The sequence below is a fragment of the Meleagris gallopavo genome, chromosome 3, assembly GCF_905368555.1.
Source record: "Meleagris gallopavo chromosome 3, MGAL_WU_HG_1.1, whole genome shotgun sequence".
Classification (NCBI taxonomy): domain Eukaryota; kingdom Metazoa; phylum Chordata; class Aves; order Galliformes; family Phasianidae; genus Meleagris; species Meleagris gallopavo.
In genome coordinates, this window is record NC_139406.1 from 71,628,087 (window position 1) to 71,645,264 (window position 17,178).

At 40.5% G+C, this 17,178-nt stretch overlaps 1 protein-coding gene across 2 annotated transcripts in view; it reads left to right on the forward strand.

The window, feature by feature from the left end:
* Nucleotides 1-17,178, forward strand: part of INTS8 (integrator complex subunit 8) — a 22,036-nt gene continuing 4,858 nt past the window's right edge. The window contains exons 1-20 of one of the 2 annotated variants that reach the window (XM_085221432.1): nt 1-232; nt 1,160-1,334; nt 3,022-3,162; nt 3,525-3,596; nt 4,685-4,736; nt 5,705-5,887; nt 6,387-6,494; nt 7,245-7,400; nt 7,870-7,970; nt 8,974-9,115; nt 10,295-10,365; nt 10,500-10,675; nt 11,329-11,462; nt 12,023-12,133; nt 12,768-12,969; nt 13,426-13,547; nt 14,606-14,790; nt 16,419-16,452; nt 16,788-16,844; nt 16,928-16,989. In XM_085221432.1, coding sequence (XP_085077558.1) covers nt 103-232; nt 1,160-1,334; nt 3,022-3,162; nt 3,525-3,596; nt 4,685-4,736; nt 5,705-5,887; nt 6,387-6,494; nt 7,245-7,400; nt 7,870-7,970; nt 8,974-9,115; nt 10,295-10,365; nt 10,500-10,675; nt 11,329-11,462; nt 12,023-12,133; nt 12,768-12,969; nt 13,426-13,547; nt 14,606-14,790; nt 16,419-16,452; nt 16,788-16,844; nt 16,928-16,989 — 2,414 coding nt within the window. In that variant the 5' untranslated portion in view covers nt 1-102. Of the gene's footprint in view, nt 233-265; nt 762-1,159; nt 1,335-3,021; nt 3,163-3,524; nt 3,597-4,684; nt 4,737-5,704; nt 5,888-6,386; nt 6,495-7,244; nt 7,401-7,869; nt 7,971-8,973; nt 9,116-10,294; nt 10,366-10,499; nt 10,676-11,328; nt 11,463-12,022; nt 12,134-12,767; nt 12,970-13,425; nt 13,548-14,605; nt 14,791-16,418; nt 16,453-16,787; nt 16,845-16,927; nt 16,990-17,178 lie in introns of those variants that run through there. The other variant, XM_085221434.1, reaches the window with a different exon arrangement.

Here is a 17,178-nt window from a genome sequence, read left to right on the forward strand (position 1 = left end):
CTCGCGTAGCTGTGCGCGGCGGCCATCTTGTTGGCGGGACCGCCTCCTCGGCGGGCGGGCGGGCGCGGTTTGTGCCGTGTCCGTGGGTGCTCAGCGGCAGCGATGAGCGCCGAAGCGGCGGACCGGGAGGCCGCCACCTCCAGTCGGCCCTGCACTCCGCCGCAGACCTCCTGGTTCGAGTTTCTGCTGGAGGAAGATCTGCTGGAGCAGCACCTGCGCAAGCCCTCTCCCGGTGCGTGCGGCGCGGCCCGGCCCCGCTGCCGGCTCCTCGCGGGCCTCCGTCTTCCTCGGCCGCTGCGGCCCGGCCTCTCCCCGCTCCCTGAGGGCGGCTCGGGGCGCTGAGGAGCTCCGTGCCCGGCGGTACCGCGGTTAGAACTTGTTTCTTTTGCGGCAGTCGTCCCATTTAGTCATCCCGTTGAATCGTCTCCTGAATTCGGCGTTTCATGGGTTCTACCGGCAGGCTGCGGACACAGGGACGCCTGTGACAGCGTTGCTTCTGCAGAAAGTAGATTGAAGCACAGTCAGGCGAGATCTCTTGTGCTCACACCTTATGCTGTCCTTTTCCAATTAAAAATATTGATTATTGATTGTCTGAAGTTCTTCAGAACAGCCCTGCAGTACTGAAGTCTTATTGTACGGGGGAGCATCTTTGGTTTTCATATATCCCCAAAATCAGACAAATGGTGTTTTCTGAGCGTATTCAGGAATGCCAGAAGTTACTCATACCTACTTGTAATTCCTCTCAACGTTTTGAAAAGTGGGTATGTATTTTTACAATATCTTGCATGATTTATGAGACAACAAATTTTGCTGATGCAACATATAGGAAATAAATGACAAAGTATGAGTTCCGTGGCCGTGGTCAAGTAAGTGTGAAGGCTAAATAAAAATGCCAGTCTGATTCAACATAAACAAATACCATTTGGAATTAGAATCTGTCAGGTGATTGTGTTGTCTGTGTAGTTGATAAGGAGATGAGATGGTTTTCCTGTGTAACCTGCTGTAGGGAACCTGCCGTAATAGGGGAGGTTGGATGTGGTGATCTCCAGAGGTCCCTTCCAACCCCTACAATTGGTTCTGTGTGTGATGATCGTGGCCGCAACAAGAAATGAATTTCTGGGCTTAGCTGCCCTCTGATGAGCGGCTGTGTTCTCTGCAGATCCTCCTCCTGTGCAGCTGATCGTCCAGTTCCTGGAACAAGCTTCCAAACCATCAGTGAATGAACAGAACCAGGTCCAGCCACCTCCTGATAACAAAAGAAACCGCATTCTAAAACTTCTTGCTCTTAAAGTTGCTGCTCATCTGAAGTGGGATTTGGATGTATTGGAGAAAAGGTACAGTCTGTATTGCTTCATACTAAAACTGCTGAATGACAGAGTTACTTAGGTTGGAAAAGACCTTCAATACCAACAAGTGCAACCACCATAGTCTACAGAAAAAAGCATCTGGCGTACAATAGGCTTTGCATATATTTTAGCTGCATGTGAATTTGCACATAAGAGCTTTTTCAAGGCTGCTTCCCTTCTTGCAGGAGGAACTTGTGCTGGCATTTATTCATGGCATGCTTTCTGTTGGTACCTTTTTAAGCTACAGGCATAATCCCGATTCTAAAGTGAGCTCTACTGTATGACAATATTGTGGTTATTCTAGGATTCAGTGGGAATTTTTGGTCCACCTGTGGTGTTTTTTTTTGTTGGGTGTTTTGTTGTTGTTGGTTTTCATTGTTGGGTTTGTGAAATAATCCAGAGGCATCTCAGTTACTATTAGAGCATCTCTCTACATAGTAGCAAGAGCTCATCTTCTGTGAATTCCTGATCCTTCCGATTGCTTGTAGTTGAGAACTAAGTGGGGTTAGTTTGGATTGTTTAAAAACAAACAAACAAACATAAAAAAACCAGCTTGGGACCTTTTTTTTCTAAAATTTCTGCCTTGTTATGAGCAGTTGAATGATGTTCAGCTATTGAATGTTGAAGTAATAGCGTTTCAGCTGTTTTAAATTAGACCATAGATGCTAGGAGTGATGGGACTCAGTCTGCCTGCCTTCTGGTTTTACCAAGGAAGGTTCTGTCCCACCTGATATCTGGCTTCATGTACTGCAGCTTGCAACGGAACTACAGGGTGCTATTCCAATTCTTAGTCTTACCTTTGCTGTTTGGTGATGAATGCAGTAGAAAGGGAGATAAGCTATGACAGCACAGAGAGATGGCCTCTTTATGTGAGTTTAGTTCCCCGTGACATGGAAATTATTTACCTTCTGGATATATGATCTGTGATTGCTTTGAGACTCCTCACTAGCTGGGATCTGCTGCAGTAGATGACTGAGTTGCTGGGATGTGTCTGAAATATGGAATATTCCAGCATGCATGGAAGTAGCTCAGCTCTGTTGGAACAGCTTTCCTCTTGGATTTAATTTAGGCTGTTAACAATGGTAACCGTTTTACATCCCTGATCTTGAATGCCATCAGAGGCAGAGCATTTTGTTCTGCTGAATTGGCAGAGTATATATTCTGGTGTTCAGAAGACAGGTTGAGGGAACTGGGAAATGAGAAGAGAAGGCTCCAGGTAGACCTCATCAAGACCTTCCAGTATTCTAAAGGAGCATATGAACAGGAGGAGTGTGACTGTTTACGAGGTTGGATAGCAACAGGACAAGGGGGAATGGTTTTAAACCGAGACAGGGGAGGTTTAGGTTAAATATTAGGAGGAATTTTTTCACACAGAAGGTGGTGACACACTGGAACAGGTTGCCCAAGGAGGTTGTGGATGCCCCATCCTTGGAGGCATTCAAGGCCAGGCTGGATGTGGCTCTGGGCAGCCTGGGCTGCTGGTTGGCGACCCTGCACGTAGCAGGGGGGTTGAAACTCGAGGATCATTGTGGTCCTTTTCAACTCAGGTCATTCTGTGATTCTGTGATTTCATACTTTGTAGTTGTTATGTAATAAGAAGTACTGAGTACCAATGTCACATAAACATTCCAGAAGTAGGCTTACTATACCAAGTACTTTATATTCTCTTTCGTAGCTTATCTGTTCCTGTATTGAACATGCTTCTGAATGAGCTTCTGTGCATCAGCAAAGTTCCCCCAGGGACAAAACATGTGGATGTTGACCTGTCCAGCCTACCCCCAACCACTGCCATGGCCATACTACTCTACAACAGATGGTAAAGTACTTTTAAGGCAATGGCCTTAAAACCCCAGTAGAGCTACGTATTTGTATGCAGAATGAGGGAATCTCAAAGTAATATCAGTAATGTGGTCTCTGGGTGGATTATATTGAGGAGCTAAGTTAGAAAAGTGATTCTAAAGCTGTTTCTTTTTCAGTAGTCAAGGGAGTGGTTTGCATATTCATAAAGATAAAAAGATATTGCTGCCTTTTAACTTTTTTAGCATTTCTAAAATAGTACAGGATGTACTATAGTGGATAAAAGTAAATATACGATAAACTGATATTTTATGAAGCATGTAATCTTACTGTACTACTGAGGCTCATGCCGTTCTTCACTTAATTTTCTCCCCTGTGTAGGGCCATTAGGACCATCGTTAAAAGCAGTTTTCCTGTAAAGCAAGTGAAACCTGGTCCACCTCAACTAAATGTGTAAGTTACCAATACAATTCATTTGGACTCAATATGTATTTTGTAATCAGAAATAGAACTTGTAATTGGATTAAATCATGCTAATATACAGTCGTTTAACATGGTTAATTGTAATATGGAAAACTTGTGTTTACTTCAAGTATATTCTTTATTTCTGTCAAGCACATTTAATTTATTTGTATGTGTATGGTTCTACTTCCTTAGTATCTTATCTGTGACTTTGTAGAAGTGTGAAGAATCATGGGAGAAAGGGAGATGGCAGTCTCTATGGGACAGAAAGCTTATTCTCTAGCTTAAACAGGCAGTATTTCTTACATCCTGCTCTGGCTTGCTTAGTACAGTTTTATTCTAACAATTTACCAGACTGTATATCTGATAACCTGAGAAATAATGAAATTATTTTATTGGTTTCATTAGGCAATAGTAACTTAAAGTCAATACTGAGTTTATGTGCTAGGAGTTGTGCAGCTTCAGTTACAGCCTGTTCTTGGAATTGACTTTTACATTCCAAATTTCTCAGATAAAGTTGGGAGCATCTCAGTGGTGATTTTCACATGTTTTTGGGGTTGTGGATGCCCCATCCCTGGAGGCATTCAAGGCCAGGCTGGATGTGGCTCTGGGCAGCCTGGTCTGGTGGTTGGTGACCCTGCACATAGCAGGGGGTTGAAACTAAATGATCATCGTGGTCCTTTTCAGCCCAGGCCATTCTATGGTTCTATGATATGATTCTGCTTGTGATTTTGCTAGCGAAGCTTCAAGAGACTTCAGGTTGTGCAAAGTGATTGCTTTTGCTGATATAAACAATCTGATAAAAAATAAAATAAAAAATAAAAAAAGGAAGGCAATGAAAACTTTGAAACTACCTTTTAATGAAATCATGTTCTCATCTCATATTCATTTTATCTTTATATAATTTTTATTTCAGATAAAGATAGCTAAGAACATTCAATGGTCTGGCATAGTGATGTTAAAAAGATAGGTAAACAAAAGGTATTTAGGAATTAATTGTCATGGCCTAGAGCACAAAGTAAAGTAATGTGATGGTTTGCTTTAGAACTGAAGTGTTAACTGCATCCTTCTTTTTCCAGGATGAACCAGATGCAGCAGGAAAAGGAACTAACTGAAAACATTTTGAAAGTGGTGAGCTTTTTTGTACTCTAATTTTTACTTGAACATACATGTGATGTGATTATCTTCTTTGCATTCATATTTACAGTTTTGTTGGATTCAGTACACTTAGGTGATGTTAGCTACTTCTAGCATCTCCTGCAGTTCCTTCGTGTTTGTTTTGGATGGTGTTGCTCCTGTATTGGATGTTGTATGGAATTTGTTTTGTGAGGTTTAGCCATTCTTTCTTCAGTCCTTGCTTGGCACTGTATGAATCAAGCAAGCCTCTACAAAACCAGTGTGTAATTAATAATTAAGGCCATACTATACGTGAGCTATAGAAGTGTATGACAACAAAATAGGGCATAACTTCTTTTTAAAGAAAATTTAGCAGGGATGTTTTCTGTGTGACATTGCCACCAGATTGCTTAGGGGTGCCTAATGTGTTCCACTTCGAGAGAGGGAGGAAAGGGGAAAGAATAAAGCCTCTACTTCCATAAGCAACTTAGCTCCCTTTCCTACTCTTATACTTAGAATCAATTGCAGTCACTGCATTCTTTTCTCTGCACTTAAAAAGGAAATCACCAAAAACTTCTTTTCTCAAATAAGTGAATGTAAATGAAGTTTTACCAATTTGTCATGAAATGTGACAAAATTTTGCTTTTCAAAGAGAAGCTGCTTTGATTTCAGCTGTGAAATAATAGCTGAGAATTTCCAGTCCAACTGTTGCATAACTTCATGCTCCAGAAGTGGACAGAAGCATAGGTGAAATCAAGAGAAAAGTATTGTTTCTATTGGAAGCTCTGATCCTGTTGCTCTAAGCACCTGAAATGGCAGTGACATATCTGTTTCTTGTACAAGAAATACAGGTGCAGTGAGACAAGTGTGCTAAATAAATTCTTGGCTGTCTTTTTATTTTGCTGTTACAGTGTTAATTTAAACCCAAAGCTAAACTCAAAACTAAGAGATTTTTTTTTCTCAATGTGTTTGAATTATTGCAGTTGAAAGAGCAGGCTGCTGATTCCATCCTGGTGCTAGAAGGAGCACTTAAATTGAATAAGGATCTCTATGTGCACACTATAAGAACTCTGGATTTGTTAGCCATGGAGCCTGGTATGGTGAATGGAGAAACGGAGAGTTCCACAGCTGGGCTAAAAATCAGTGCAGAGGAGATACAGTGCCAGGTACTGTACATTCTAGACTGAAGCTTTCTGTTTATTTCTGTTTCTTTAGACAAATTGTTGTGCCATGCTTTGAGGTAAGCTGCAGTATTTTTCTGTTGATCTTTTCTTTGTTCTATCCGTAAAGTGATAAAATACCATTGACATCATTTTCATGCTGATTTATGCTTCTTTCAGTATTGTAAATATTATCACTCTTTTTTTTCCCCCCCCCCAAACTCATTTTTTCTCACTCTGGAGTAAAGCAGCATCTGACAAGGACTGTGTTGTTACTGTTATGTGGAAGTCATTCTGTAATTTTGTAATGCCCGTGCAGAGTTACCTGTACTGAGATCACAAGTAGAGAGGAAACAGTTGGAGCACGTGGGGAAAGATGCATGGTGTGTGCACCAGACAAAACTGGGAGTAGTTTGAAGAGTGTCTAAGGAAAAAAAAAGGGCTGAAATACTTGATGTTACATAAATTTCTGAGTTACTGCCTTTTATACCAATGCTGTTTGCAGGTTTGCTATGATTTGGGTGCAATCTACTTTCAACAAGGAGCGACAAACGCTGCTCTTCATGAAAATGCTAAAGAGAAGTTTTTCAAAACAAAGGAGTTGATTGCAAAGGTAATGAGTGTTATATTACTGTGTGTTCAGCTCTTCTAAGGGGGAAAAAAAAACTTTTGGAAAACTTTAGGAAGGTAGAAACTGCTATAAGTGTTTATTAATAAACTTCATGAGATTTTTGATGACAGTTTTGGGGTTTTTTTGTGTGATTTTTACATTGTGCTCTGTTCAAAATTAGATTGATTAGGTGTGATGTGTCACTGTTTTCTTCTGCTTTGTGTTGAATATTCCCTTATGTAAATTGCACTGATGCAAGAAGTGCAGTGGTAGTGTCTTCAGTGCTAATATTAACTTGGCTGACCAGCACAGTACGTTCTGTGTCAGTAGTGGTATTCTAACAGTGACAGTGTGTCTGTGAGGAAGAAAACCATATGAACAGTAGGCACTTCCTATTCTTGCTTATCTAACTTCCCATTGGAAATCAGGTATCTGTTTTCTCACCTCTTTTGTAAATGAAAACTTTTTCATCTACATCTAAGATATGCTTCCTTTTACATTTTTTTAAATCTGTATTTCCAAAACTGCAAAACTGGAGTTTTATTTGAATAGACAAAACACAATCTAAGCTGTAAAGAGCACATAGAAGAGCATAAAAATGTGTCCATATGCACATGTTCTTTACTGTTTTTTGGGTTGTTTTTTTTTTTTTGCTGCTAGGGGAAACTGCGATTTTCCGTTTGTCTTTCAGAATTAAGCTCATGTTCCATAATATTTTTGATCACTGAGATTTAATGGACTGCTACTTTTCAGATTGGTTCATCATCACTTCATTGTACCATAGATGAAAAACGGTTAGCTGGATATTGTCAGGCTTGTGGAGTTCTTACCTCATCTGATGATGATGCAGCTCAACAGGCAACTCCGTATAATCAAATCCATAACTGCATGAAATCTGGCAACTATCAGGTACTGTGATTAATGCCCACTTACAGTGGAGAGTTGTTTTTTATTGTATTGGTGATTCCATCTGATCTGGTGGGAATTTCAGGAAATACTGAAGTGTTTTGTTCAGCCATTAACATACTGTTATAGAACATGCTTCTATAGAAATACAATCTGATATGTATCAGATTAAAATGTTTTGGATTCCAGTCAGTGTAAATAATTTCTACTAGCTTCTAAATGGCTTTTTCAGGTTAATTGTAATTCTTTGGATTTCAGAGTATGCTTCTGAGTTATGTATGTTTTTGTCTTTGATTCTCTGATGAGAAGGAACGTTGTTGTTGGTTGTTCTCTTTCTAGTGGTGTGTAGTGATTTTTATTGTGATATGTGGGTGTAAGCTGCTTCACTTTCTTTGAATGTTTTGACAGATAGAAAATTATTTTATCTATATTTGAACTATCCATTGAATGATTCCAGTTGTCTGTGTTGCAGGACTTGGTGAAGATATTCCTTGAAGATAACCTAGCCCTCAGTTTACCCGTTCAGTTCAGACAGTCGGTGCTGAGGGAGCTGTTCCAAAAAGCTCAGCAAGGGTGAGACCTAATTTAATTATCTATGCAATGTTTATGGAAATATATGTACACACACATGTTTTTAAACTTATAACCAACTTAATACCTCTTTGAAGGTCTTCTAAGACTTGAAATCAAAGCTGATAAGGCTTTGATCACTGCATACTAAGAAGTGATATTGCAGGAGATGTGGACTTCATTGGGAGCACTGGCCCTGCGGTTTGCCTGTGATTAGGTGCCCTGTGCACTGCTGAACCAGCCCAGTCCTGGAGAATCAGCATGGGAATTTTAGCAGAGAGACAGATAAAGACAATTAAGCATGTTACGATGGCTCCTGAGAAGTGCTAAGCTTGTGGCCATGTCTGAAATTCAACCTTCTGTGGAATTTAGGCGCTCAAATCAGGGCTCTGCGGAAAACACATCATTTAATGAAGACAGTTTGTCTCTGAGGTGAAGGTGCCTACAGGCATTTCAGTTACAGAGAGTAAGGCTATATTTCACAAACGCACTTGGGAAGAGGAAGATACTAATTATGACAGTTTCATTTTCAGGATCACAAGATCTAGAAAACGATCTTAGAGGCTGTTCTTATCAATATACTCACGTATGTGAGACACGCACCTAAGGGGAGGGTTCTGTAGATTATTTACTTTGAGTTTGTCTGATGATTGTGCATTCTGAGGTGCATGAATATGCCTGAAATTGTTTTGGCTGTCAGTGATGTGTAGGGTGTGGTTACCGAGAGCTGACACGACTGTGTGTCAGCCACACTGCTCTAGTTGGGGTCTCAGCAGAGCTGGGAATGAAGCTTGCATGTGAAGAAGACCAGTGGTCAAGGAGGTAATTCTCTGTCAAAAAAAGTGAGGTCTTGGGTAAAATATGTACATTCTGAGTCATTTTTTTCAGAGGTGTGGACAAAGGCATGTGCTCCAGACTTGTCTTGGGATCTGACATGTAGAGGTTTGCCTTGATACCAACTGCATTTGTCAGAGAAGTCGTGATCTTGAGTTTTGTATTCCTGCAGGAATGACGCTCTGGATGAAGTTTGCTTCAAAATCTGCGTATGCAACACCGTCTGTGATGTACTGCAGGGTCAAATAATTGATATTCAGTTCTGTCAGCTGTTCCTCAAACCCAACAAAGAGAAAATAGACTTCCTCCTGGAGGTAAGGAATTATCGTCTGAAACTGGAAGGGGAAATGGTATTTAATGGAGTACATCTTTCCCTCACTAACTGTATTGCTGTTTCAAGTAACACTTATTTCTGAAGCAGAGAATAATGCATTGTAAGGTGAATTCTCAAACTTTATTCAGCTTCATTACAGCTAACACAAATACACTCTATATCATTCTTCCATCTGTATTAATGGTTCATCTGCTGGACTGAAGCTGTGTTGATATATTGCTTCAGCTTGGATTTGAAATTGCTGCATTTCCTTCCTTCATTAAAATGCATAGCAATGTTATGGGATGTTTATTTTGAGGAACAAAGAAATGAAGTCTCAGAGAGAGATTCTGGAACAAAGTAATCTGTGAAGATGACCATACTTGCTAGCTTTTACAGCAAACTGGCCTGTCATGAAGCAGCTCAGTTTCTGTACATGTGAGACTTAAGCTCTTGCCCTCAGTGAAGCTTTTTAAGAAACTCTTGTTACTTAGTCTGAACCTACTCTTTTTGTTGCTTTGCTATTATTCATATCCTCTGTTGCTTAATTTGGGTCTTGTCTTTTGCTTGTCAGCTGCAGCTTCTCTTCAATTTCTCTTCAAGTATGTGTCAGAAATTGACTGATGTATTCTGTACTGCAGAGCCAGCAAAAGGTTTTCCAATTGTTTAAATTAGGAGTGAACCTATTTCTCAAAACAAAAAAAAGGATTTCTTGCAAGCTGGTAATTACTCAGCTGTTCAGTTCTCTTGAAACTACTTTTTTTTAAAACAAATTAATCCTAGTGGGTCTTACAGTTTTGCACTTTGAAACATCAGTTCATTTCTAAACTCCTGCAGAAGGACTTCATTATGTACTTAATGATATTTTTGACTGACTCGCACTGTGACATTCAGTGTTGGCAGGCCTAAATATCTGAGGAATTGGCCAAAAAGAATGTGGATTATGTCAAGGAAGGTCACAGTTGTCTGAAACAGCTTCTTGTATCCCAGTTGAAAGAGATTCTTATCCATCTGTGATAGCTACAGTATTTATCAGGTAACTTTGTTACCTCCTTTGAGAGAGAGGGTTACTACCTGATGCTAATGTGGAGTTAGAAGACTGGAGAGCAACACTGTCTCTAGCAAAATATTTTAAGTTTTCTGAGCCCTGCCTTAATTATTTACTGCTTACTTTTCCCAGGTTTGTTCAAGATCAATAAATTTGGAGACTGCATCTGAATCTCTGAAGAGAAAAATGGCAGCATTTCTCAAGTACGTACTGCTTCTAGGGCATCATGAACTTGCATCTTATAAGCAATATAATGCAACATAATGAGTACTTTTGAGAACTTACAACTTGACAAACAAACAGGTTATTCCTGCTGATTATCAACTTTTTAATTTAGAAACTTGTGTTTGGGTTTGGAAGACCTTCAGCTTGTCTTCATGATTTCATCTCACGAGCTGTTCATAAAGCTTCTGAAAGATGATGAACGGAAACTGCTTGTTGATCAAATGCGGAAGAGATCTCTTCGAATCAACCTGTCCACAAAACCTGTGACTTCATTTTATGATATCCCAGGTAATTTTCAGTGTTTCTGTTGACTTATATGTATGCAGCTGCCTGTTTTCATACCTGAGGTTACTATGCATAGACCTGTTCTCAGAACAAGTTCAGAGAAGAATGGTTGTAACATTCTCACCTTCAGTCAGTGCATGCCCTGCCTTTTAAAGAAGGTTGTTCTTTGCCTGTGCTTTGTATCTGAGCTGAGTGCGTGCTAGCTGACAAGTGAAAGAGAGGTATGGCAGGTGGTTTAAACTGGATCTGTCTGACAGGTGTTCACAGTAAGGGTATTTCTTCTGCCTTTGGATTTATCATAGAATCGCAAGGTTGGAAATGACCTACAGGATCATCTAGTTCAACTGTGCTCCCATTACCACTGCTACCGCAAGCACTGAACCATATCTTGTAGCTCCTTATCCACATGCTGCTTGAACACAGCTCAAAGCTGGCATAAGAAAAAGGCCTACAAGCTGCTGGCTGAACCTGGGAAGAGCAAACCTTTTCTGCTCTAATGCAGTCACACATTGACTTTAACCAGTTGTGATTCTAGAAAGGCATTGGTGTATCCACTGTCCTTAGCTTATTGTTTAAAATGTCACATACTGAAGTATTGTAAGGATCTGCGTTATGAAGGAATGCCCTGGAGACCTCATTGCTTTTTTTTCCCCTAGCTTCAGCAAGTGTCAATATTGGCCAGCTTGAACATCAGCTCATATTGTCAGTAGACCCTTGGAGGATTCGTCAGATCCTGATTGAATTGCATGGTATGACTTCTGAACGCCAGTTCTGGACTATTTCAAATAAGGTAATTTATTCTGTGTGGTCGTATGATAGAACTGTTTTCTGGGAATGGTGAAGATTTTACCACAGATCCTCAATGCACTATTTTCATTTTCATCTCTCTGCATAATAGTGCCAAAAATAACAATGCATATCTAAACTGACATTCTGTAATTCAAATGTTGCAACAAAATGCCTAACCTTCATTTTAAGTAATTGCTGTTTCTATTGCAAACCTGTTGCATGAAGTAAATTTCTTTAGCTTTCGTTTTCGGTGCTCTGACCAGTTAAAAAGAGAGAGAAGTAGATTTCTTCTCTTTGGTTAAGTTTTTGACTTTTTTGTCTTTATCTCCCAAATGACTGCATACTCAGCATATGAACAGAGTACAAGAGGTAGCCCTTTTTAGGGTACTTCTGTATGCCTGAGCCATACCTTACTGCTGATGAAATGCAAACGTTTCTGAAAGATTTGGCACTTAAAAATTCATCTCTCTCAACATTTTGAGCTTTATTTTTAGTATTCAAGCAAATGTATGAATTCTAAACCCTGTTTCTGTGCAAATGTCTTGCATGTTTCTCTCACAGTGGGAAGTACCAAATGTTTATGGCAATGTTATTCTAGGAATCAAAGATAATCTGACTAGGGATTTGGTCTACATCCTTATGGCGAAGGGATTACACTGCTGTGCAATTAAGGTGAGCAAGCCATCCCAACTTGCTGTGAGTTGGTTTGAGCAATTGAAGTTTAACAACAGCAGCATAGAAAGCCCTTTCTGAGAAAAAGGCCTGAAGAATCAGGAGGTGATAGAGAATCTAGTAAGGAGCTGTGTGTGTGATATAATAGTTAAATATTTCTCTCAGTTTTCCAGAGCAGGGATAATGGCTTTCCAGTGAGTTGGGCCTGGAGATAATCTCATTCATGCATTTTGACTGGGATGTGCTAAATGATGTATCTAAACTCAACACATTGATAGGAAGTGCTGGTTTTTGGCCTGCTTACATAAAGGATTTATTAGAATGTTGTTTTATTTGCCTTGTAATTGACTGTTCTGTAGTTTGCTGATCTGCAGGGACAAACCGAAATGTCTGCACAATATGCTTATAGACAACTTCTGTTATGTTTTAGCTTCTTGTTTTGTTTGAAAAGCCTGAAACTGTGGCAACTTTGAGCTTAATAGCGAGTCCAAGGAACTCAATAATGCAGATGACAACTGTGAGTTTCCTAAGCAATGCTGGCAATGAAAGTGAATGCTCCTTCAGCCAGGATTTCAATTCTGTCTTTCCTTATGAATCCATTCAGAGCCATTAATATGTAACCTCTTCGCTGCAGGATTTTGTCCACGCTAAGCAGCTTTTTGCTGCTTGCTTAGAGCTTGTCACAGAATTTTCTCCAAAACTCCGTCAAGTCATGTTGAATGAAATGCTGCTCTTGGACATTTACACACATGAGGCTGGAGCTGGTGCTACTGGGGAACGTCCTCCTTCTGATCTTATAAGCAGAGTCCGAGGATACTTGGAAATGAGAGTACCTGGTAAGTATGCTCTTTCTCCTGTGATGCAGCAAAGCACAAAGCTTTATTAAACAAAAAAAAAAAAAAAAAAAAAAGGGAAAGAGCAATAGCTTTGTATTTTAGATATTTCAGTATATAACTTGAAAAACAATAGTGAAGTTTGACATGTGTTTTTTTTGTTGGTCTTTAGAAGTTAGAAATAAGAACAGGAGCGTCATGATGCCTGCACGTTGCTAAACATTGACAGTTTCTGTTGGGTACCACTCAGAGGGTTTGAACAGGATAAACATCTGCACTTTCATCTGCAAGGTTTTCCTAGTCTTTAAAGCAGGCCGTGTGGTTTCATGCTGAGGGAACTGTGTAGTACTGCTGCAGCTGGAGGAAGCAATTGATCCTAATCTGTTTTTTTGGCTTTGCTTGGTTTCTTATAATGCTGTTTTTCTCAAAAAAATAAAAATGCTCATTTTTTTTTTCCAGATATTCCTCTTCGACAAGTTATAGCTGAGGAGTGCGTGGCCTTCCTGTTGAACTGGCGTGAAAATGAGTACTTGACCATGCAAGTTCCATTACCTCTGGTTCAGACTAATCCTTATGTAAAGGTAATGAGCACTCAGTCTCAAAGCCATGTCAGACTGTAACTGGTTTTTTGTTGTTGAGCTCTCTTGTACTTCTAAAAGCATTTACCTTTCTGTCATGAGGGTGTCAGTTTCTTTTGTTGCTGTAATAAGTGAAATGTAGCAAAGTGGAGGGCCTAGCAAGGCTAAGCAGCAAACCTGTTTGACAGCTGGTAAAAGACTTGCAGGCCCTGCTGCAGAACAGATGAAACAAAGTCCCTCACAGCCCTTAGACCAGCTGAGGTTGGTACCCCAGGCGGTGGGTATGTGTGGGAAGGATCCCCAAGCTGAGTGCTGAAACACCTTCCTTGAAGGCCTGGACACTCAGTTGGGATTCAGCCCAGGCTTAAGGAGAGGATGTGATTGGTTTAGATATCATTCACTGACTCTTTCTATTCCTAAAATGCTTTTTTTTTTCCCAAATGCACTGTGATAGCTCTGCTTGTGAGCCTGAGTCCAGCGTTTAGTTTCTGGGGGCATTCAAGCACTGCCCTTTGTGAAACCTTGCTTTCAGAATAGTTCTATAGGAGCATTCTCACATCAGCGAGGCAATGAAGCTGAATGCAGTTGTGTTATGTGATGTTCATTTTTGGCCAGGTTTGGTTAGCTGAGGTGCTGCTTAATTTCCATGTTGACCTTTTGATTTCTCTGTGTAGCAAAGAGTACCACTGCAACTTCTTCTTTTATTTCAGGTTATTTATTGTATAGATATCAAAGGATCGAGTCATTTTAAAACTACAATTTGTTTTTTAGGTTTTGTGCAAGGTATTATTTGAATAGGTAGAACGTAAAGCTTGTTTTCAGGAGCTCTTCATAGTGAAGTACCCCATAAAGAAACTGCTAAAGGAAAGAATGCTTTGTTGTTTTATTCCTGTCTTCCATGTTACAGATCAGTGTCCTCTGCTGCGAAGTTTAGCTACATTGATATGGTGTTTGTAGCTTAAAATTGTTTTCTTGGCCATTTTAAATACAAATAATCTCTTTGCTCTAGTAAAGAGTCAGAGAAGCTCTATGCATTGTATTTCTTCTCTTGCACTGCATAGCTGGGGCAGTTGCTGGCTGCTACGTGCAAAGAACTCCCAGGTCCCAAGGAAAGCAGAAGGACAGCCAAAGATCTCTGGGAAGTTGTCGTACAGATCTGCAGTGTATCCAACCAGCACAAACGGGGAAACGATGGCAGAGTGAGTTTGATAAAGCACAGAGAATCTACACTAGGCATTATGTACAGGTGTGTTTCCTTAAATTGCTTTTAAAGGTTGTTTGAATTGTGTATCTAACCCAACAGTTGCGAGCAGCGGGCAATGTTGGGTATTAGGGTAGTGTGTTGGCTTTCCTTTTTGGAGAGAGAAAAGGGGCAGGTGGGATTCAAAGCAGTGTTTAGATGCCAAAAGCGTGATGTATTCTCATCATGATGAGCATAGATCATAAAATCACAGAATGGCCTGGATTGAAAAGGACTGCAATGATCATCTAGTTTCAACCCCCTGCTATGTGCAGGGTCCACCAACCAGCAGACCAGGCTGCCCAGAGCCACATCCAGCCTGACCTTGAATGCCTCCAGGGATGGGGCATCCACAACTCTCTGGGCAAGAAATCTTTGAGTGAAGTCAGTGACATTTAGAGGGCAGTTTTTTGAGCAACTGGTGGTGTCTGCATTGGATAGAGTTGCTTTACAGATTCTTTTGTGTATATTCTAAACTCCTAGCTCACAGTGTAGGTGTCCACATCTGGCTTTAGGTTTTGAAAACTAACTGTTACTCAGTCTTGAAACAAAGCCTGTTGAAACAGTCTTGAAACAAAAATACTGTTGAGTGGAGTCATTTCACTGTCAATTTTGTAACCTCTGCTAGCCTTCATGTTGACTGGTGTGACTGATTTAGGGCTCTGGTTTGTCCAAACAGTTGATGTTTTTGGGCTCTTCTCAAATCCAAGGCCAACTATGAGCTTATGGTAAACTCTGGAATGCATGGTTATGGTTAAGTTAATACAAAGTGATTATCGTGCCTTTTGGAGCTTGATGAAATGAATCATAGAATGGTTTGGGTTGGAAGGGACCTTTAAGATCACCCAGTTCCAACCCCCTTCTACAGGCAGGGACACCTCCCTCTAGACCAGGTTGCTCACAGCCCCATCCAGCCTGGCCTTGGATGCTTCCAGGGAGGGGGCATCCACAGCCTCACTGGGCAACCTGTTCCAGTGTCACCACCCTCACAGTAAAGAATTTCTTCCTAATATCTAGTCTAAACCTACCCTCTTCCAGTCTCAAACCATTTTCTCTCATAACTACATGCCCTTCCAAAAAGTCCCTCCCCAGGTTTCCTGTAGGCCCCCTTCAGGTACTGGAAGGCTGCTATAAGGTCCTCCTGGAGGCTTCTCTTCTGCAGGCTGAAAAGCCCCAGCTCTCTCAGCCTTTCCTCATACGGGAGGTGCTCCAGCCCTCTGATCATCTTTGTGGCCCTCCTCTGGACCCACTCCAGCATATCAATGTCCTTCTTGTGTTGGGGGCCCAGGATTGGATGCTGTACTCCAAGTGGGGTCTCATGAGAGCAGAGTAGAGGGGCAGAATCACCTCCCTTGACCTGCTGGTCACAATTGTCTTGATGCAACCCAGGATACAGTGACAGGTGTTTTCTTTAGCTTCTTTATTTTTTTCATTAATAAAAGTGAAATTGCTAGCAACTGTGTTGAAAATGGTTGAATATTTTCATTTATATACCCTGTATTTATAAGCTTAGAGCTGAAAGGATGTTCTGGCAGATGAAGGATTTGCTTTACTGACTTGTTTCCAGTGAATTAAGTTTGCCTGTGCTCTCAGTTGTGGATGGTGGCTCACAGATATTTGTGTTCCTGATTTAGGAGTGAACTGCTGTCCTTCATCAAAAAGCTTCGGGTAAGTTACAGTGGACTTGAATATGTTTGGAACCAGAACTTTCTTTTAGTATCACATTTTTCTGGAATTTAACACGAAAAGTCCAGAAAACTGGATGGCTGAAGAGCTCAGTTTATGATACCTGTTATACAGCAGTGTTGGAAATAGTCTGAAATAATTAAAGATTACATAAAGAAATTCTCTTGCAGTATTCCTGTGCTGTAGGATTCTTAACAAAATACTGTCTCAGTAGAAGATCATAGCAATGTCAGAACATACTACGCAGCTTTAAAGCATAGGAAGAAAAGTAGACTTCCCTGATTTCATGGGAATATTTTTTTTTCTTTTCTTTACAGGAACCATTGGTTTTAACTACAATATTGTCCCTGTTTGTCAAGCTTCATAATGTTCGGGTTAGTATCTTTCATATGGATGGGGTTAGGATTTCTTGAAGCACTTATCTTTCTAACCTGCTTTATTGTCCCTCTTTCCTTAGGAAGATATTGTGAATGATATTACAGCAGAGTACATCTCCATCTGGCCCTCATCTATTCCCAAGTAAGATCAGTAACTCCAAGGACGACTTTAAAAATACACTTAGGTAGTTGGTTTAATTCCAGTTGCTGTGCAGAAGTTATCAGTGTTAGTGTGACTGTCAGCATATAAGGGCATCACTGACCCCTGCTGTTGGCAGATAGATTGGTCTGATTGTATGGATGTTTCTGTTCCTAACTTGATGGTATTAAT